Source organism: Acanthochromis polyacanthus, chromosome 19 (genome assembly GCF_021347895.1).
Source record: "Acanthochromis polyacanthus isolate Apoly-LR-REF ecotype Palm Island chromosome 19, KAUST_Apoly_ChrSc, whole genome shotgun sequence".
NCBI lineage: Eukaryota > Metazoa > Chordata > Actinopteri > Pomacentridae > Acanthochromis > Acanthochromis polyacanthus.
In genome coordinates, this window is record NC_067131.1 from 24,367,748 (window position 1) to 24,390,038 (window position 22,291).

Sequence of the window (22,291 nt, forward strand, 5' to 3'; positions counted from 1 at the left end):
CTAAGTTTAAGTTTAGCTTCTATCTTTTACTGCAAAAGCTGTGGAGAAAAATCCCACCTGATCATTTTAACACTCATCCATATGTGCAAACCAGCTGCTTCCATTCATCCTACCATTTTATCCATTATTATCAACACATCTACATTTTCGATGTCAAGATACAAATTCAAGTTTGGCAAATGGAGGATGGCCTAAGATTAAAACATTTTGAGGACTTGTCTTTCATCTATCTGGTAAAGCTTTGGTCATTCAGATTTAGTTGTCAGTGGCATAAATGCTCCGGGTGACTCTGTTTAGACCTCAGAAGACATTTACAAGAGCTGCACTCTTTGAATTTACACCTATCAGGCATAACATTATGACCACCTGTTTAATATTGTGTTGTCTCTTTATTCTGCTAAAACTCCTCTGACACAGTGGGGCATGGACACATGACCTCTGGGGGTATCCTGTGGCACCAGGATGGTGCCAGTGAATTCTGAGAGTCCTGTGGGTTGCAGGGTGGGACCTACCTAGATCAGGCTTATCTTGGCACATCCCACAGATGCTCAATAAGATTTGAATCTAGGGAATGTGGAACCTGAGTTCCGAACCTTAGCTCTGTCGTGTTTCCCAGGTAAGTCCTCATCAGTTTTTGTGGTGTGTCGGGGTGCATTGTCCTGCTGAGGGTGGAAACTGGTGTCAAGGACTGATGCTGCAAAGGGGAGTGGAGGGTTTGGGGGCTGCTTGACCTGCAGTGCTTAGGTGGGTGGTACATGTCAAACATCCACATGAGTGTTAGGACTCAAGGATTCCCAGCATAACACTGCATCACAACAAGATGATTTATGTTATTCCCTTCACCTATCTGTGGTCATAATGTTGTGGCACATCGGTGTATGCTGTTCTTAATATGAGAGACGCAGCTGAGTAAACAACAGCAGTGAACTGAAAAGTTACACTATAAAAGTTAGATGAGTGTTTTCTGTTCCCTCTCTGGCTGCATGACAGATGGATTTTAAACTGGACGTTGCCACTGAAACCTGAAAGAGTTACTTTTTGAGTTGACCCTGGCCCCACTTTGCAGCTTTTATTACAACACAAATGCTTTGACTTTCCAGAGAAAATGTAACAGTTTTGTCTGCTTTGAAAATATTTGCACAGGCACCGTGTCACCAAATTGAATTCATCCCTCACACCCACCCACAGATTATGAAAGCATCTCATTAAGTTGTTCAAGCTTAAACAGGGGTTTCAGTTGTTCAGTCATAAATTACACCTGCAAACACACGAGGAACACCAAGGAACCCTTTTCTCACTCTCACTATTTATTAGACCACCAATTCTATATGGCACATTTAAGATACAGATTTTTAATTATAATTTCCTCACACACACTGTATTGTAAAGAATTTGGCTGGATGTTTGGATTATTTTCATGTAACTATGCATGACTGAAAGTCAAAGAGTTATTTTAACATTATTTACCCCACACTGCAAGAAATATCAAACTGGCTTTAACACAAAGTGACACAGATGCTTACTCAGACCAAAGGCTTACATGTTAACTTGTCACTGCATGTACATAATGAGGTAAACATCCAAAATGAGCTCCAAGGTTGCCTGCCTAGACGCCATACGGACATGCAAAAAAAGTATGTTCACTTAAACCCTAACTGGCTCAAGTGGACCAGTAAAGTCCTGTGTTTATGGGGCAGTATGTGGGCACTCCTCTTATTTTCCCTCTCCTCCTTTTCCTTTCAAGCCTGGCATAAATGGAAGGACTGAATGGCACAGGAAGCTGGCTCAGGGAGGAAAAAGATGACTGACCAACTCCCCTCACCCACAAGATTTCGTTGAAATCTTGCAGTCTCTGCTGTGCGTGAGTGTAAGACCTTGACCTCTTCACAAGCAGCCCTGATGGCCAAGAGAGAGATTACTGAATGGAAAGTACAGAACCTGTGTTTATGCACTCTGTGCTTACAGCTAGGCTGTTGACCGACGGGTGCTTATTAAACAACACATTTTCTCACACACACACACACACACACACACACACACACACACACACACACATAAGAGAGAAACTCAGAACACAACAATTCCCAGTATGTCTTTATTTAACCAAATGCAGCCTTTACTCCTCCCTCTCATTAAAAGTACACCAGTTGTAAGACTGTATGTGAGCACATCAAAAGCTAGTTGCGTCACTGAACTGAACTGTGTGTGGGTCTGTGCATGTGTACATAGATGCCTTTAAAAGGATAAGCCAGAGGCTCAAGTATTTGCAGATCGCAGTGTCGGAGGCACAGAGCAGAGATTCCAAGAAAGCAGTCCACTAACCTGGTTCATCAGGTTGAATCAGAGGCTGATTAAATTCTTCACCTGTCAGCAAGGACAGGGAGGCGTTATCACACTAGCTAAATCACTTGGTCTACTGTCTCAGCTGCATGCTTGTGTACTGTTTTTCATTCAAGTCTCAGAGCAAAAAAATTACCACTTGGAACACTGAGGTTGAGTTTGTTCCAATATTTCCACTGATGTTCAGTTGTCAAAAAGCCTGTGTCTAAAGGACTGCTCAAGAGTCAGGTTCTGCTCAAGGTTTTTTCCCTGTTAAAAGGGTGTTTTTCTTGCCACTGTCACCTTTGGGCTTGCTCTGGGGGTCAGGCAAATGGGTTCTGTAAAGCGTCTTGAGACAATTTGACTGTAATTGGCGCTATATAAATAAAATTGAATTGAATTGAATTCAAGGTGTAACATTTACTCAAAAATCGTCATGAGTGTTGCTGCCAAGTCAGTTGTGGGTGGGTCAGTCAAAAAGTTGTTTTGAACACCAGCATTTAGAGTATCGTCACATGTTCATTTTGGATCTAGTGTACCAGACTTAAGGTGGAATGGCACAACAGAGGACAAAAAAACTAAGCAGAATTTATTTTGAAGGGACACCACTGATTTGACACATTGAGATCGGTTTCATCATCCTGAGCATTACTCAGTCAGTGTCAATCATCTTATTTTGTCACTGGGGTTTCTCAGCTTGGGCTACCAGCTGGATGCTAATTTTAATCTCTTTCCATAAATGTTAAGTCTACCATGTCGGCAATCAAAATTTGGTTCTTTTTCGGCTGGATTTATGAAATTAATTTTTATTTACTATTGCTTAAGTTTCAGTTCCATCTGTCACAATGGAACAATTGCCCAATCAAATCCAAAGTAGCCTGCATTGTTTTCTCTTCTTGGTATAGCAGAGAGGTGTGTTTGTTATACAATCTGTGAGGTTACATTTCTATCTATGACAACATCTCATTAGGCAGCAAACCACCCTTTGTGCGTCCAGTGGTAGAGAGTACTAAAACAAATCTACAAAAATTTTATGACAGCTACACTGCATGTTCCTCCTCTGCATTCATTTTTAAGCCATTAGATTACCACTAGCAATTACTGATTAATAATCAATGCTCCTGGCTTGAATACCTGGATATATATTTCTAAACAAAAGGGCGTCTGTATAAGCTGTTGTTTCAAGCACTCCTTTAAGTTGGGGGTTTACAAATACATAAAATAATTATTAGAAATTGTTTCTGTTCAATTTCTCTTGCATTGCACGTTCACTTCCGCTTTTGATGACGTATCGTGCTCAGACGATTCGTCGACGCATCGTTAGGTGCAGCCCTAGTTAAAACAATAAATTTTCCTTAATTTCACGCCTTTTTGTCCTACCACAATGCTTTGAACTTTGGCAGCATTCAGTCTTTTTTATCTCATCATCACTTCAAAATGCTGTCTGAGCAAAACAAAAAAACAGGAACCACAATGGTCTCCATTCTCAACTCCCTACACTGGTTGATAGTTAGATACACAAGTGAATTTAAAATCCTAATGCATGTTTAAAAAAGTATTGCCTATTATTATATTGCAGAACTCTTGCTCCTGTATCCCACCATCTGTCCGAAGAAGCTGGACTTAGCGCTATGGAGTGAATTACTTCTTTTTCTCTTACCATATGATTCTCCTCTTCTGAGATTTTCAAAAGTTAACTTAATATACAGAAAAAAATCACAATACAATGTCGACTAGCCCAAGTTTTAGTCTAAAAATGCAAATCTCTGCTTTCAAACTATGACATAGCTGTTAGAATAGGTGCCAATAAAACAATAGGTGCATGTCAGTCTCCAAAATGTTGGGAACCATGGCAGTAAAGAAAGGTTTAGATCCCACTGATGGGGACCATTAACAAAGAAACAGCCACTGACCTCCTCTCGGGGCTGAGGACGGCCTCTCTCTCCTGTCTGTCAGGGCTTCTGAACCGGCTCCTCTTCTCTGCTTTTCGGGCCTCGGCCTCCAGCCGCCGGGATCGTGGCGTGTCATGGTGGCTGTACGAGTGACCGCCTCTCTGGTTGGCCGGGTGGCTGTCGGTGCTGGTCACCGTGCTGCCACTAGCATCCGAGTCCAGAGAGCTGACCGAGCCGCTGATATGGGAGCCGTTGGAGAGCAGGGAGCTGCCAGAGGGGAAGGGGTCACTGGGGGCTGGGGAGAGGCAGCGTGGGACTCCTCCCAGGCTGGAGCAGGAGCCCGTTGGGGAGAGCAGGTCGCTGGGGGGCTGGGGGGCAGAGCCGTGCAGTGCCAGACTGCCACGGTCCACCTCATCGCCATTCACTGAGCCCGCATCAGAGCCCTGACTTACAGACACACAGTCACCTAGAGATAAGAAACCAAAAATGCCAAAGAAGCTCATTAAACACATTGTTTGTATTACACTAAACTTGAATATTTTAATTCTGATATGGAAAACACCATTTTTGTGCTGACTGGCTTATTAGCTCATCAGGAAGGTCGGCTGATGAACTGGTTTGAGCAGCACTTTTGTTGGTTTTAGTTTGGTGTGACAGTTTGTTGCTTTTTCTTGTGTCACATTATAGTAAATTGAATAACTTTGGCTCTTGGATTGTGAGTCCAAGAATCCAAGCGCCATCTTATGCTCTGGGATATTGTGACTCTTATTTTTTTGTATTTTCTGATATTTCCAGATGACATGACTATATGAATGTTATCCATGTGTTTGTCTGCACACAACAGCTCAAAACAAATATCCATCTTGGAACAAATGATCTGATTAATCCATTTATGAAGAAAACAGCTGGTAAATAATAATTGGCTGCTATACAACCGGTACTACTATCCTGGGGCAACATATGCTGTCTACTTCCTTCACTTCTTTAAATAATTTTTAAAATGTCATATCTGATTTCAATGATTGAAGCATGAACCTACAAAGAGGAAAAGGTATCATTCCTCCTACCTGCAGGGGGTAGCGGTGATCCTGGAGGTAGGTCAGCAGCCCAGACTGCTGCCCCCTCAGCCTCCCTCTGGTTCAGCTCCTCCTGCCAGATGATGGAGCTGGAGTCTGGTACCTTCTCTGCTTCGGGGATACCAGAGCCAGTCACTGCCACCTTGGCTGGACCTGGCTCCTGGATGTGAGAACATGAAGAAGTCAAAGACAATGGAATGGAGGAAGTGAAATATGAAACTGAGCTTTGTATGCGGTGTGAAGAGGTTTACCAGCGAGGTTGCGGGCTCCACTTTGCGTTTCTTCTTCTGGTTTTGTTTATTGGTTCGGGGGTATACAACCAGCTGTTCACTCCAACTGCAAACAAACAGACATGAGAGTTTCTGACTTCTGTGCATTGACATCCAACCTTCTGTCAACCAATCAAGAGATCTGTGAAGAAGAATTACCCATTGATGATCTCTTTATTCTCTCCTCTGATGAAGTACTCCTGGTCAGGGGTTATAATGCATAAGGAGTTCTTCTGGCCTGTCTTGGGTTCTGCGTCAATGACGTCTGTACAGAGGTTCATGTTCACTGTGCCCTGAGGCAGTGTGCTTGGCTGGGGAGGACACAACATGACAAATTAGCAATTACATTACCCTGTGTGACTGTAAGTCACATGACTTTATGTGGAGGAATGTTGGCAGTGAAGCATAAAAAGGGCAAAAAAAGACAAATGTGGAAAAAAATGAGAAGGGATGCTTGAGTCACTGGTTTGTTTCCATATTGGATGGGTGACTGCCCAACTAAACACTGATATCATTGGTCTCACATTCCAAATAGCTCCAAACCTCTAACAGAGAAGATCTGAGGGAAAACATGCCTCAGTGGAGCACAACGTTTAACAGCAAGTCTCCTCCAACCTCTCACTTCTCATCCGCCCCTCTTTCACACAGACAGATTTCAGGGCACATTGGGCCTGTACTGTACGGACACTTCCCCGTTATCACCAGCTCACCATGGTAACTAGTCAAATCCTTTCAGCTGCAGCACACTGAATGAAAAGGAGAGATGACAGAAATTAGACGCCAAACTAAAGCTGCTTTGTGTGTCTTCTCAATGAAGGATGTAGAGCTGTGTGTGCTTTGTGAAACTGCTACAAAACAGAAAACTCTGGATCTCCACAGTGATAGCAGAAATACATTGAACTGGCCCCAGACAAAGCACTGAAGCACCTTTCCTGTGTGTTTTCTGAGACTGTATTGTCACTTGAACCGGTATTGTCTCACTACCATCAGAGTGAAGAAATCCCCTAAACTTCCTCTCCAACCTTCTGCGTGTCTGCTCAGAATCCTGTCGCTCTCTTATCAGCCTGTGCTGGATTTTGCCTGCTACAGATGTAAAACAGGTGCTGGGTCTCTTTCCAGCTCCTTTTAAGGCCACTGAACACAGATCCAGCTTTATTAAGATCTGCCTGTAAACCCCCAGGGCCTTCCAAATATGGCAATTACACAGCGTTGTACTTCAGGACTCAGATGCTATGGAAGAATTTCCTCCATTAGAAAGAACATGATCAAATGTGAGAATAAGTGGTAGCGGCTGACAACTTCGTGGAACCCTACTGAGTGGTAAAACTTGTGCCACATTAATGACTGTAGTGATAGATGCTAAAATGAGAAAGGCAGCATCCATGCAAGGCTTTAAGAAGAAAATCTATTTCCACTCGTAACTATTTTCTAACTGAATAGTTCCAGGAACCATGGGAAAATTAACACAGGAAACTGACCAAGAACTTAAGTCGCTTTGTGTACATCCTTTGCATTTCCATCGTGCAAATTTAGAGCTTCAGCATTGTGTGTAATACATTAGCTGATAGACAGAAAATTAATCTGCAACTCAATTCATAACTGTGAAATTTTGATTAATGGATTTTTCACTTCACTCTGCTGTTTGATATGATAAATGACTAATTATTAAGTACTGTGATGTACCATGAAATCTACCCTACTATTACAATTCACTGCTACTGACTAGTATTACTTCAAGAGCAGGGAAGTTTTGATATGCTCTAACTTCTGTCCATGGTTCCTGAAATTGTTCCTGCCATCTTGAAAATTCTTTGCAGTGGAAAGAGACTGTAAGACTGAAGCATAGCCTTCCTGCTGTCCATTCCAAGGATGCAGCCAATATTCCGATTATAAAATCTTTTATCAACCTAAGACCTCAACATCATAATTCCTTTTACTGTCTGCAGCAAAGGTAACTTAAAGAAATGAAAACATATTCAACTTGATTTGCTCTCATAAACGGATTGGTGTTTGATCAATATCGCGCAGAAAAGAGGATTATGCTCACTGTGGCTGAAGGTGCTTCTCTGTGTTATTTGCTGCTGTTAGGTGGAGCCTGGATTACCGGAGTCCAGCTGATCCTGAGGCTGACAGCATAAAAGCAACTTGTTCCCTAGAAACTGCCCTCTGCTACTGGCACCAAAACAAAGGAGATGTATCTGCCAAGGCTACCATTGAAACGCAAATGAATTGTCCTGGGTTTGATTTCTACACAACTGGTCCAATTCCATATCCTTCAATTGTGTCTGCCTTCCATGGTGCTGACTAATTTTAGCTTTGCTATGGGATATTATTAAAAGCAGTGACTTTCTCACAGACTCCTCTTGAGATCCCTGGCTGACATGACACAAGAGGCTACATTAAGCGAAAACTACACTAAAACAATACAACCCACAAGAGACTGACAATTAAAATGCTTTATACTAAAAAAAACAGGGATGTGTCTATAAGGTAATTGTCCCATGCTAAAATCTTTATTTTTTATTATAGCCCAGGCCCAACAGTAAATGTTCCCCAAAAAAAACCTGTAAAAACAGCATGAAGAAATAACTGGGCCAGCTTTAGAATTAAGTGGAGTACACCCACTCCATAAATGATAAATCCACCAAGGAGGCTTTTACAGGCCGAGCCGAAGGCAAGTCCACCACAGCAGGATCTGGAGAGGAGACTGCTGTTTAATATGGTACATGTTCCTTGACACAGTCCCCTCCATCAAAACATAACAGACAGGCTCCAACTCAGTCCAAAACAGAGATGTGCTACAGTGAGCTGTTCTGACTAAAGTATGAGTGACAGAACTGCCTTCTAAAACAAGATGTAGAACAGAAGCAGTTCTGGATCTAAGCGGTCTCCAACTGACCCCTACCTCAGAGTGTTCTTATGGTCATTGACCTTTTAACCTCAAAACTTTCAGGGTGGTCTAACTCAATTTCCATTCTTCTGGGAAAAAAAAAAATCTCTTTCTCCTCAACTATCCATCTCACTTTGGACCCATTTCCAGTCTTCATCTCATGTAAGAGTGATGTACGTGCTAAACTATTGCCGTTCAGCTATCTGAAGCATTATGATCGCCAGCATCAGCAGACCTGGGTGCTTGCTGAGGCAGGCCGTGTGTGAGGAATGTCTGGGTCTGGGGCATATCTGACATTTCCTCTGTGGTTTTTAGGGGCTAGCGCTCCCTTTCTCTTGCTCTCTGTGGTCCCGGGCCTCCGAGCACACGGCAGTTCACCAAATAAGGGCACTGGAGGAGGAATGCTGCTTTAGACTGGAGAGCATCTTTCCCTCTTTTCATGGTGAAAATAGTTCAGCTTTAAGAGGCTATTGCTTCAGATAGACTGCTGTCTACCAGGGGAAAAATAGTAGACGATGTCATGGCTTCCTGGACCTTGTTGGATGAGTGTATTCAGATTTTAAGAGCATCAATAGGGGACAAATTCTTCCTTCATCCACTTTATGGCCTCAAAGTGCAATGAAGTGACTGGGAGCTGTATATTTGTTTAAGTATACACGCCCTGATCGTAGACTGAGTAAACACACAGAGAAAGCAAAAAGAGATTAACATGACCTTGCCAGAATGTGTAACAACTGTAATGTTATTACTCAAATAATTGACCTATTATCCATATTAGCTAAATGTCTAGGGCTCAAGATAAGGCTATCAGCATACTTTGATTAATCACATTGGCAATCAAAGTGCAAATCACAGTAAAATACAACTATCTTCCGAACAACAAACAGTGAGACTGATAGAAAATAACTGAACTGTTGTTGCTGCCAGTGGTGTAGTCCTCGTTTATGCTGAATGCTCCTAAAGGGAAACTCCACTATTTTTTCAAATAAAAAGGTCAATTCACCAACTATGGGAAGCACTACTTAGTTGTATAATATCTTCTGTGGAGAGCTGTGAGTGAAAGCATGTGCTATAGAGGTGGTGTCACTGTAGATAAAGTAAATACAAAGAAAATATAAAGTTTCTCTTTTGCTGAACAAGCTGAGGCAAAGATGAACATGTGGTAAAAACACATCTGTTCTCCCACTGCTTTATGTTTTCAGTTTAGGATGAGGGTTTTTATCCAGCCAGTCTGTGGCTGAGCTATCCACACAAATACAGTACGCTTACATGCACCTAAAGACCCTCTGAGAAAATCACGTGCTTTATCTTGCTATCGTGTCCATATGGTGTTTTTATATGTTTGAAGACACATAATGAGTGAACTAATTAGCCATCATCACAACTGAGCATTTGCACCTTAAAGCTGCAGAGTGCTAATGACGGTCTCAAAAAAACAGATTCAGACTTTTCATACATAACAAACGTCACTAACCAGGAAGCTATGTATCAGCCATTTAAGGCAGAAAGGAATTACAGTCATGGATAAAACTTGTAAAAATGTAACGCTCACAGAGATGAGTTTTTTGTGGTTTGATTAATGACCTGACAGAAACTTTAGGAAACCATAGGACAGTTTGTTTTTTCCAGGAAGCTGAATTCATAACTCTCATGTAAATGAGAAACCTGGTTATCCTAAGGTAGAGGATTAGAACAACATGACGTCTACTGGTTAATTCCTCCTTGAGAGTGCTGATTTCTCAGCCATCTTTACATCGAAGTCTGTCATAGACTTTATACATGTGCACATTGGTAAGAAGTTGGTCCACAACTTAAAGATATTGTGTTTACTGTCACAGAGGAGGAAAGAATTTAGAAAATATGTAGATTTAGGAGGCTACAAGCTTGGAGTATTTTGTCTTTTTTCGTACAAAATTACTCAAACCGATTAACTGATCATCAAAACAATGTTTAATTGATTACAACTTAATTGATTAATCATTACAGCTTTACTCTAAATATGAAAGCGGCATCAATCCCCTTACCTAACAAAGAGCAAGAAAGTTGAAAAACAAATAAACTATTCCTTTAAAGCCAGAGAGAAAAACTGTAGGCCTGAGAGGGCAATGAGGACAAATGTTTTTAAGAGAAAACGAACATCTCACAACATGAAAACAAAATTAAAAATGTCTGGGCATTTTTTCCATTTGTGCTAGATGTTGGAAAATACAACTACAGCCGAAATATGGCCACCTCATCTGAGAGCTGGAGCTCTTTCTGCTACATATCACCATGTTGAGTACAATGTTACGATTAGCCTTGAAGGGAAAAAACATTTCACTCCACGTCTGGTATTTTTTGTCTGACATCTTGAACATATTAGATGGATGAGGAGCACAATCATATTCAAAAGAATTGTTTTACTTTTAGTCAGCAACAAAAATGAACATGGAGGCTGGTCTTGAACCCTGTTGAAACATCACAGAGTTGAAAATGGCAATGTTTTTGTACATGCACTATTCAGCATGAACCCCCCTGTCATGAGGCTTTGCAGGGCTGGTCTGTTGATGGGCAGCAATGTAAGTGGAGATAATGTGATCAAAAGAGTAATAAGACAAAGAGTGGGTGGGTGTGGCTTGTGTAAATCACTCTGCTATATTACAGCCACATGAGAGGAGATGGGATATGTGAATGTAAACCTCAACTCTGATCTCAACATATCTCATCTGCCTTCCACTGGTGGCTCGAGCCACTGGGTAAACAACGATGAGCTTGATGAGATCAGGACCATTAATGTGTTGTTATCAGCTCCGAGGTTTTGGAGAGTTCCTATCCTCAGGGTCTATAGCACAAAGCATCCATTTCCCTGACCCACTTTTCCTGCCTTGTGGAGCAGATGAAAAGACCAAAGGACAATGAGGCAGACAGCTTTGGAATCACTGTTACAATGAAAGGAAAACACAACTGCACACCAGCCTGGGTGTCACTGGAAAGACATTACACAGTGGAAACGTGCACACGCACTCTCGCAAACACACCAAGTTTCCTCCCATTGTCATCACTGGCAACACAAAGAGATTCACCAAATGTGACTTCAAACGCCTGGCTTGTACACAGAGGCACAGTCAGGCTATTGTAAAGTCAGCTCATCTGCTTTCCCCTCTCTGTTCTACTCAGTTACAGGGACACAACTGCTCCAAGAGTCTGTTTCTTATAAACCAGAAAGACATAAAGTAGAGTTTCAACTACTAGTTAAAAAACTATTGTGCAGTGTGAGCTGCATTTCTTTGCACCACATGGAAAAGTCAGAGTCTGTGTGTTTCTGGTAGGCTGACTGGCAGTGTGTGGGCCCCCGTGTTTACACACAAGCAGCCTAATCTCTAGCCTGATCAGCCGGTATGGGTTTGGTCACCCGTGTCACATTCCCCTGGCGACACAGTACCACCACAAACACAGGCTTACAGTGGGCAGAGGTGACTTCCCACACTGGTCCTCTCTGTAGTTCTCAGAGCCTTTTGCTGTGCTGTCCAATACTCAACTTTTCATTCCTCTAGGCCAACAGGCCCTGAAGGTGCCATCAGTTGTATCAATGTGTTTGACATATCTTAAGTGAAATCATTTTCATTCTGTAGCATTACTATGCTCCCTTTACCCATCTATGAATTGCGTGGAAAGTTTTTGGTGAAGTAGCACATTTTTAGCACCACTGACTTTGTAGCCTTAGCGTTCGTCAACCGTCATGTTTTGCATCCTCATCACATTCCCAGGCAGATCTTAGAACACTCTATATATATATCTACCAACACTAATTTAATTCTGCACTGCAGAGGCAAACATTGGCAGTACCCTATGAGAGAATGTTCCAAACTGAAAATGTAGGCGACACACAAATTTCATTAAGCCTATACCGCATGTTTATAGTGCTAGTAGTAAAACCACACGTGCTCCTAAGCACAAACAAACCATATAAAGTGCCTACAGGCTGCATACAATATCCACAATCTGCACCAAAGACATTTAATCCATGGAACTAGGAGGTGAGCTATAGTTGGTGGACTTTGAAAGCAATGTTATGACTCTGATCCTCAATGAATCCTCAGCTGTCAAGATAGCATCTATACAAACATCACACTAGACTATAATCCAGGAAGATGAGCAATTATTCTAAGATATGCTCCATCAAGGGAGAGAAGCCAATTAACAGTACCCATGGAGCTTTACATGACTACTCCCCAAAGTGCTGAGGTACATTGCCTGTTGAAGACTGATAACACCACATGCAAGCTTAACACAGAAAAGTTGCAAATAATAAATAGATTCATTGACCAACTGAAAATGATTGGTCCATTGAATGTAATTTAAGGCAACACTTATTAAGAGACAATGAGCTTCCATGCCACTGCAGTCTGCAGTAGTGACAGTGTCTAAAGGCGTGATGGTGCAGAGTGAAACTTTATACTGAATTGCACAGCCTCCTGCAGGACTATCCACTGTCACAGCGAACCCATTTTTGTTTGTGATGTCCAAGTGTCTCCCAACAGCCAGCAATCACATACAAAAAACATTGTAGAACTAGAAATTAGAGTAAAAGGTAAAGAAAAGATTCTATGTTCAATGCTTTTTAACATTTTTCCAGACTTGCAAATGCTTTGTGCTTAAGAATGCAAACCTGGCACTGCTGGACCATCAGTGATGAGAAGAAACCATGCACCCCAACAACACAAAACCAGTGCGAACTTGAAGCAACTTTGAGAATGAACAGAGTTAAAGTCCAGGTCAGACTGGCTTCTATGAAATGAGAGGAGAGAGGGTGGCAACAGTAGACAACTTGCAGTACTCACCGATTCATCCAGAGCAAAGCGCAGACAGCCATGTTCGTACAGCACAAAGAATCTCCGTTGCCATTTCTGTCAAAAGAAACATGTCACTAGAATCAATTTTGAACCAATGCAGAGGCTTCTGTGGGTTACAAAAGCATAGACACATTGCTTCCTCAATAACATTAAAACAGACATTGGCATTTAGCCTCACTTTTCCTAATTTCAGAAGAAGCTGCAGAGACAGCTTGTTCAGTATTCCTACTTACATTTAACAAATATCTGGTAAGTATCTGCATATATATGTACATACAGCGTGATTGTACAACCATCTTACTGAACAAATATACGAGATCATAATGCATTCTCTTACCCGGGACCTCTGCATAGGATTGTCAAAGTCAGTTCCCTCAGGGGCCAAACATAGCCATCCACCATAAATAGGTTTAGCCTGTAAAAGAAAAGAGGGGGAGAGGAGGGGAAAAACTGCAATTTAGCTAATCATTAAAAGTGGAAGCGCGTGAGCTGAGGGGGATGGGAAGTAGGGAGATATGGTGTAAATATAAGAGAGCGAGGCCTTTTGCGATCCAGATGTTGCCTCTGTTTTCACAGGGCATTTTGCAGCCACACACAACCAGTTTGTGAGCCTTTTGGTGTAATCAACCACAGTTGGTGACATGCTTCAATGCCTCTTTTTATCCGTTTCCCTACAGCAGCTGAAATCAGTAAGACAAACTGACTGCCTGCATAGTCAAAAACACTGCAAATACATCTAGACTCAGACACTCAAGATTTAACTTCTGGATTTCTGAACATATAAACACAGAACCTGCTCTCATTGGGAAGCAGGCAGGCTCTTTAAAACGACTGCTCTTTGCTCTCCATTAACACTGACAATCTTTCTGCTTCAAGTGTTCACCATTAGCAAGCAGCTCCCATACCAGCACTTCCTCCCCAACCACATCCACAAATCCAACCTGAAATGTCTCTGCTGGAAGGTAAAAGGATCCAATTATTAGTCTGCTATTCCAATACTGATTCTGCTACTGCTCCATGTCACTGCATGCCCCCCATAAATCTATACATGCCTGGTTGAGCATGCATGGACGTGCCTATGAAGGCAGTTTTGATGAGCTGAACCCATTAAAAGGTTATGTTGCATGGGCACCATGCTATGCGGCTGATAAATCAAAGCAGTCTGAGAATATGACAAAGGATGATAAATGATGTCACTTGTGTCCTGCCGTCATGCAGCTTGAGAGCAGGACAGTGCAGAGGGACAACCATTTGGAAAATGGGTGTAAACAGCGACCAGCTGTTTTAAAAAGGACAAGGAAAAGCACAGACACACTTAGAAAAACACACAAACTCCCTCTGCTCTGAACACCCCACAACCACCCCTTCAATCTGGAGGTGTGCTTCCCTTTTTCCCAGAGACTGTCATCCCAGGTCACAATCAGACTAAAGCTGTTGATCTGTAAGAGACACTTGCTTTTAAAAGGCAGCGGTCTGATTGAAATGAATGAGGAGATCTTGGATGTCAAACTGGACCAACATAGCAGCTGGTATTGGAAACTTTTACTTACATTTAAACAGTTTAGCAAAATTTTCATCTGAAAACATTTGAGGCAAGATATAAGTAATGCAATAGCTGTCATCTTAGATCAGCAACGAATTGTTTAAAAGCTTTTTGGGAGTTTTCAGAGGCATTGAGTGGCAGCCAGACAACCTTTATTTATATAAAGTAATCTAAACCTCACTTTCATACAGATGAGAAGTGGGCAACATGCCATCCCATCTCTCAAAATGCAATACGATGCTACCAGAATGCATTGCATGATTGCTTACATAGACAACGAATAGGAAGCACTAAAGCCCTATCTTGTAGACATGTGATGAAAAGAAGAGAAGTCCTTAAGATGTGTTGTTTGCCCTCAATTGAAATCACAAGAGGGGCTGACATAGCATAGCTTAAACTTAGGGATAATGGTGCACATTTTTAGACAAGAAGACACTTTCAGTGTGGCACTCTGAAATTGTTTGACCATGTGACAGACACAGATCAGCACAGGAATTTGTTTAGAATAAATTGAGTCAACACAGATGAAAATATTCATATATATGTAGTAGATGATGAAATTCATGTCATGCAGACCCTTAGCGCCACACAGATATGGAAACTATAAACACTAATTTATAGTTGTGTGTTAAGGTTTAGGGTTAAGCATTGATGCTAAGCATTTAGTCTATGGTTTAACTGGCATACTGTGCCAAAAAAAAGACAATACCTGCTGAGGCTACAATTGTTATGGGAAAACTAGGTGGAGAACACAAAAACAGTGATTGGTCAGTTTGGGCTGTCTGTGGTTTCTTTGGCAAGTCCAAAATAATGCGTGTTAAAAGTAATGGTGCTGAAGTGCAACAACCCCATACTCCGCAATAAAGGTCACTCATACATCAGCCCAGTGTTGCGCTGTAATGTCAAAAGATTTTAATGAATCAAACACAGACGTCAATTGCTTGGGACTGGAAATGCAGGTAAATTTCTAATTATTTTTGCACCGAGTATATTTTCTCTCTTTAACTGCTGCTAGATGGCTGCAAAACTATTCACAGGTAATTAAAGCTCATAACTGCTGTCTCACACAGGCAAAAAGTAATCCCTGGGCAGACCTTGAGTCAGTTTCATAATTGTGCCAGCACTTGGCAGCATAAACATAATTATATCATTGACTCCGCAGTATTGTGTGATGGGTTTAAGTGACAAGCAAAATGAGTAATCACTGAGGCAGATGACAGAATGTTGGCTTCTTAACCACACAGAAGCGCTCCTCCACCGGCAAAATGATGTCAGTGCCTTCAAAAAAGTCCCTACAAGTTTCTCCAGCCTGAAAATTACAATATTATTCTCCATCAAAAGAATCAGAAACTCTGATTTATCAAAAACATCCAGCAACTTTCCTAGGATTAAAAGTTCTTCCAGCTCTCCAGCATTCCCTAACAGCAGAGTCAAAAACCCAAGAAGATTACATCCAAAAATAAACAAACAACAAATAAAACCCTCTGTATGTCACACTTCGCAGCAAAAAAACGCGTATCTCAGAGCTCATCACTGATCGTAAAATTTATAAAACTTAGACAGATAGCCACAAATTACAAGCAAAAAGAGGTTTTTTAAAAAGATATTGTAGGTGTACAACAATGCTGCAGAAAACCTTTATCTACAATCGATGTTTGGAAACGTAAACCCCACCTCAAGTTGCTGAATCTTCAGAATGCACTAACCCCTGAGAACATTTGCCTCTGAGGTAAAACCCTCTCCCAGAAGCTTTTTGTTTTTTCTATATGAAATGCAGGTAGGGGAACTGTTTCTGAAAATGTTGCTATTCCCTGTGGAAAGCTCTTGCAGTGACAGCACAGATCTGTTTATTCAACCCAGCATTTTTATGAGCTGTGTTTTTCAAAGAGGAAAACACCATCTTTAGAGTGGACCAAAGGCCAAAACCAGTGTTAGTTCTAACGGGAACTCCAAAGAGCAGGTTAATTCTAGTCAGGGTGCTGTTTTCACTATCCAAGCTTGTGGGTGACAAAAACAAACGCAGCTGGGTGTGACACCAGTGGACCGCTGTGACCATCATCCTATCATCACAACAGTAATCCTTCACACAGAAAAAAAAAATTGTGTTGGTTGTGAAAAAACATAAGTATGAACTGTGGCCTATTAGGCATTAGGTACAGCCTTCAGTCAGTAACTGCGCTGGAACATTTGGTACGTGTTAAAGCTATAGGCCTGCTCTTAACCTCAAATAGTGGGATGTTGAGCAGCAGTCTCAAGGAAACTCTATTCTGATTTCCCAACCCCACACTTCCTCTGACTCCTGCTCCCACTCCTTAAGTCCTATCACATCCCCGCCTGTCTTTCTCCGTCTCTCCCACATATGTGTAAACTTCAGCCTGCCTGAATCCTCCATCACTGTCTTGCCTCCCACCACCTCTCCCAGATAGTGTGATCACTTCTCTCCAATGGGGAGTCAACGGCAGGCCTGACCACCATCTCCACACTGTGAGGACAAATTATTTATGTGACCTGGTGAAAACCGTGACAACAGACTGAGAACTTGTGGGGACAAAAAAAAAAACCCAAAAAACTTCTTTTGGAGCAAACTGACTGTAATAAAAGAATTCACTCCGGCTCCCAGACCAGCCCCTCCCCCAGCCCACCTTTTATTCTAGTCCTGTTGAACAGAGAGATTGTTTATATTGGACACTGTCCTTCAGACATTCAGCTTTCTTCTCTTTGCATAACTTTTCAATGTGGGCTATCTGTTTCAAAGTTGAATTTTCAATCTCTAGCCCCCCTTTTAAGCTCTGAATAACTTGCATTTAATTTAGGACTTACATTCACTCAGCTAAATCACCTATTCATGGTGATTTAACAGCATTACACAGCTTTACTGGAGCTTTCCCTTTCACTGGGTTATTGAGTTCATCTCCTCAGTCAGCCTGCATCAGTTTAACACTAGAACAATTTTACAAATCCTAACCTTCATCTTGGACCTGCTGAACAAGGCTCAGAAGTTTAACACCGTTTACGTGGTGTTACATAATACAACTTTAGGTCAGTAATGGCCTGGTGCGTGGCCCTAACTGGTTTGAGAACTGCCCAGATAGAATCCTTACAAAACCCACTTGTGCAACTGAGCTCCCAGCAAACTGGAAAGCTGACAGATTGGAGACATTTTCAAACGCCCTGTGGGTGACTGGGACAGCAGTGATGAGCGAGGACTGATGGCATATGTTTCTTGAAGACCAGAGTAGTAAGCCTCTATGGTTCTGTGTGTCATTACACAGGCTGTGGGAAAGAGCATGGGCCAGGTCACAGGGAGATTAGAAGAAGTGAGGTAAACATAACCTATCTATTGTGACTTAAGTGTCTGAAGGGTTAACCTACACCAAACTCAGCACAGAAAGCCAAACACACTTTTGAGAAAGAAAGCAAATGTGTGCCCCCACACACTCACAGAGCACAAGAGGATGCTGACGTTGCTGCTTGGCTCTTAAACCGCGTTCAAGGGCCCATCTGGGCCTCATCGTCTGGGATCAATTACAGGATACAACAGACTAAACTAATGATCTGAGAGACAGAAAGAGAGACTCAAAAACTTGCTCATGACATGAACATCACTGAATGGAGCTTCACTTCATCATTGTTCCAGTCATGTTGACAGGTCTTCACTAAGGTTCCCGTTAACCTCCACATATTATTCACTAGTCTGACAGAGAAAAACACAGTCAAAACAAACAACTATAGATAAACACCTGAAGGTTACACAGTCAGTCACAATGCTGGGCAGTAAATGTAGCAATTCTGATTTGAAGGACTCAACTTTCACCAGTCTGTTTCATGAAAATAGTTATAAAGTGCAAAGAGGAAGTGAAGAAACCATAGATGACCTCAGACTCAGCTAAAATAAACAGTCAGGCCCAACCATACCTCCAGCAGGGCTGTAACTGGACTGTTGCATCACATATATTCAATGACAGCCTGCTCATCAGTACAACTCAACCTCGATACCCGTGTCCAGCTTTGATCAGTTTAAAATATTGCAGATATAGTAGGAAAGTTACAAGGACGTAGCTGTCATTCTAGAGTTTCAAAGGCTTGATCAGCTGGTGACAGCTTGCAGGCAACAATAATTTTTCATTTTCTGAAGTTTGACAGCTACAGTAGGTCTTGGAGAGGATTATTTCAGCTGGTAGTCAACCAAAAGTATTTACACTATGGGAATATATTTTTGTATTGGCAGTATTTTGCTCACCTGGGTCAAATCCTGGTCAGTCAATAGATGAAGCTCCCGTGGTTTGAAGCAGTTCTGACATTTACTTTTGTTGAAAAAGTTCGCCTGAAATTTCCTACAAGGGTTTTCTTTAACGGAAGACATTATATTTCACCTCTTTTAAAACTCTCTGGAGTAATTTATCTGGAGGACCTTTATCAGCAATGGAGTTGTAATCCCGCTGTTACGTTGTGCGTCTCCTTTATCCCAACTTCGTAAAAGCTCCAGCACTCCGATGCATTTTCAAGTAAAAAAGAAAAAAGATCAAACATTAGTTTAATTGTTCGGGGACAACGTTCAAAGCAAACGCATGTTTTGTCTCTTTAACTGTATCCAATTGCTGCCTCCCAATAAATAATTAGCTGCCATCAAGCCTGCCTTCTCATCACTCAGCCAGTGATGAATGCTTTTCAGTCCATGGCCTGCAACCACAAAGCGGAGTGGCGAGAAGATGGCTAATATCCTGTTAGCTCGCGAGTGGATTTCCCGATCAATAATGTGATGGCGCAAGTCACAAAAACAACATTTGCAAACAGTTATCGCCTTCAAGCTCCAGGTCGATAGTGTCCATGAAGTAACAACAGACTCCCATGTGAAGAACCCAGTTTAAAAGAAAGCTTGCAGGCAGACAGCAGGCTACTATCCCATTCGCAGCAGCCACTCCATGCGAAGTTCATCCAGTGCTCCTTTGCTAGGCTACGGTTAGCCTAGTTAGCTAGCACGCAGATAGGCTAGCTAATGAAATCCTCTCCTGACTGGCGTCTTCAACTTGACTTTTACAGAAGAGTCGGTCCGAAAATACAAACGCTTCAGGTGCTTTTCTCCCGGGAAGAAACGCCGTGTGCAGGGCAAGCACCTCTTAGCCAGTCACAGATGGCACAAGGAGTATTTAGGATTTGGTTCCATAACTAGCCTGGTTAGCAGCAATAGGTTTATTTTCTTCTTTCCCCACGGAGCGAGGGGGAGCGCAGACTGAGCACAAGACCCTGGAATTCTGTGGGATCTCGCGATAACTGCTCAGTGTCGCCATCCACAGAGAGTACACGGTCATTGACAAGTTTTAATGCTCCACCGAAACACCCATACGAGTTTGTAAAGCAATTTAATTCAACTGAAATAAAAAAGTGAACACTCATTTGAAAATAATCCTGAAAAAATGATTGAGTAATGATTAAGTATATTAATAAACGTAATAACAAAGCAAATTGGTATTTACTTTAAATAATGATAGAACAAAATTTGCACAGCAATTTTGCACTGCTGCATCTTGGACCTTGTACATATTGTAAATATAATTACGATAATATATGTGTTTATTGCAGCACAAAAAATCTTGCTGCTGTTGCTGCTGCAATTTAAATTTGTCCTGGTGTGGTAGCAATAAAGGATTATATTATCTTATCTTAAGAGGCATTTGATCAAAGGAATACTTCTATTTATTTCAGATCCATTTAATGTATATATGTATTTGATATTTAATGAAAGTGCATTCTGTAGCTCTTAAATTAAATTTGACATAAATAAATGATATATGAATATTTAAATGAATGCAATAATAAATAGATTATTTTTCAAAGACTTATTTATATATTTATTTAAATATTTATTTCTTCATATGTATTTAGAATGTATGAATATTTACTTATTCTGAGTTTTTGTATGTATTTATTAAATATAAACAGCATCCCATAAAAATAGAAAACCTATTGTTATTAGTTACTGTAAGAAAATAGTTGGACAAAAATAAATAATTAAAATCTACTCTCTATCTTTATGTTTGGTAAAATATGCAACCTTGATATCACTAAAATACTCTGCTATAAATGAAAAAAGACTGCATTCAAATCTTACTTCACCAAATATCTAGATATACAGATGTAGGAGTAAACTACTGCAATGAGTAGAAGTATCTGATAAATGAGCTTGAGAATTAAAAGTAAAGCATTTATTATGCATATCTGCTCATGTTTACACTGTTTCAATTATTAAGAAAGTTATTATTTTTGCTTTACTGATGTCATTTAAGATCCTCATTATCTAGTATACAAGTCATACGATTGTATATAAGATTTTGATGTGCAAAATAAGTAGAAGTAACTCAAATGTGCAAAATTGGCACTGCACGCAAAGGAGTGCCAACAAAATATATGTAATTATCCAAGGTAAAAGTTTCATGAGGCAGAAAAATGCTTCTGTGAACCACATTGTCAAAAGGGATTTAGTTACTATGGATTTGAAAAACAGTCATTTTTATATCTTAAGGAGTTGTGACTTAAAAAGATAAGCTGATTGAATAAACAGATGTGACTTCACACAACTTTTTAAATTAAATTTCTAAGAAACAAAATTAACATATAAGCTGACTTCCAAGGATAATATCAAAGTTAAAACTCTCCAGACATTCTTGAATTCCTAGCTTAAGGAAACAGACACAATGATGCTGTATGTCTTGAATCCATGTTAAAGTTGTAGTTGCATCTTTTGGTAACAGTCAAAGCTATTGTAACCATTACAAAAATTAGTACTGAAAATCATCCCTGCATCCATAAACCTATCATTTATTTCAGTGTAACCAGGTTTGTAGCAACTGAACAGCTGAAGGTTGTAAATTGGAAAAGAAACATAATTTAGAAAATGTTAAATGAAAGCAAGCCTGTTGTCTGTGTGACTTGTTGGTTCAACTTGCTATCCTATATTTATTGAGCTTTTTAATCGCTTTCAGATAACTGACTTATTCTGGTTTTACATTTTCATAATCCATAAAATGACTTTGAGCTAATTGTTCAACTGAAGTTCAGTTAACTCACATTTTTTGAAACAATGTGAAGAACCTCAAAATTTTCTGTACGGTATTTAGTTACTTTCTAAATGACCTGCTTAATAAAAAAATAAATAAAAAGACAGCCAAATTCTCACATGCAAGGAAGTATTAGGAAACTTTGGGTCATTCTTAATTAAGGTGTTTCTGCATTTACTATGTATTAATACCAGTTTAATTTGGTAGTTGGAAAACATGAACAGCTTTAAGGGATTTTAAAACAGCAGTACAATGTAATGACTAGCCCCTAAGATAAAGTGTTAAACACTGACTCTTTCACTTGTGGTCCATCCCTTCATGCTGGCAACAAGGGAACATGCCTCAGATACTGTGGACCACATATATGTATATTAATGGCTGACTCAGAGGAGGCTATTATAAGCAGCAGGTTCCA

At 40.8% G+C, this 22,291-nt stretch overlaps 1 protein-coding gene across 3 annotated transcripts in view; it reads right to left on the reverse strand.

The window, feature by feature from the left end:
* mprip (myosin phosphatase Rho interacting protein) overlaps nucleotides 1-20,081 on the reverse strand; it is a 52,896-nt gene extending 32,815 nt beyond the window's left edge. For 2 of the 3 annotated variants that reach the window (XM_051939116.1, XM_051939117.1), the window contains exons 1-7: nucleotides 19,062-20,081; nucleotides 13,616-13,693; nucleotides 13,267-13,332; nucleotides 5,716-5,867; nucleotides 5,539-5,623; nucleotides 5,279-5,447; nucleotides 4,233-4,677 (exon numbers count right to left, since the gene is read on the reverse strand). In XM_051939116.1, the coding sequence (XP_051795076.1) occupies nucleotides 4,233-4,677; nucleotides 5,279-5,447; nucleotides 5,539-5,623; nucleotides 5,716-5,867; nucleotides 13,267-13,332; nucleotides 13,616-13,693; nucleotides 19,062-19,184 (1,118 nt within the window). In that variant the 5' untranslated portion in view covers nucleotides 19,185-20,081. The remainder of the gene's footprint in view (nucleotides 1-4,232; nucleotides 4,678-5,278; nucleotides 5,448-5,538; nucleotides 5,624-5,715; nucleotides 5,868-13,266; nucleotides 13,333-13,615; nucleotides 13,694-19,061) is intronic. The other variant, XM_051939118.1, reaches the window with a different exon arrangement.
* Nucleotides 20,082-22,291: the final 2,210 nt, after the last annotated feature.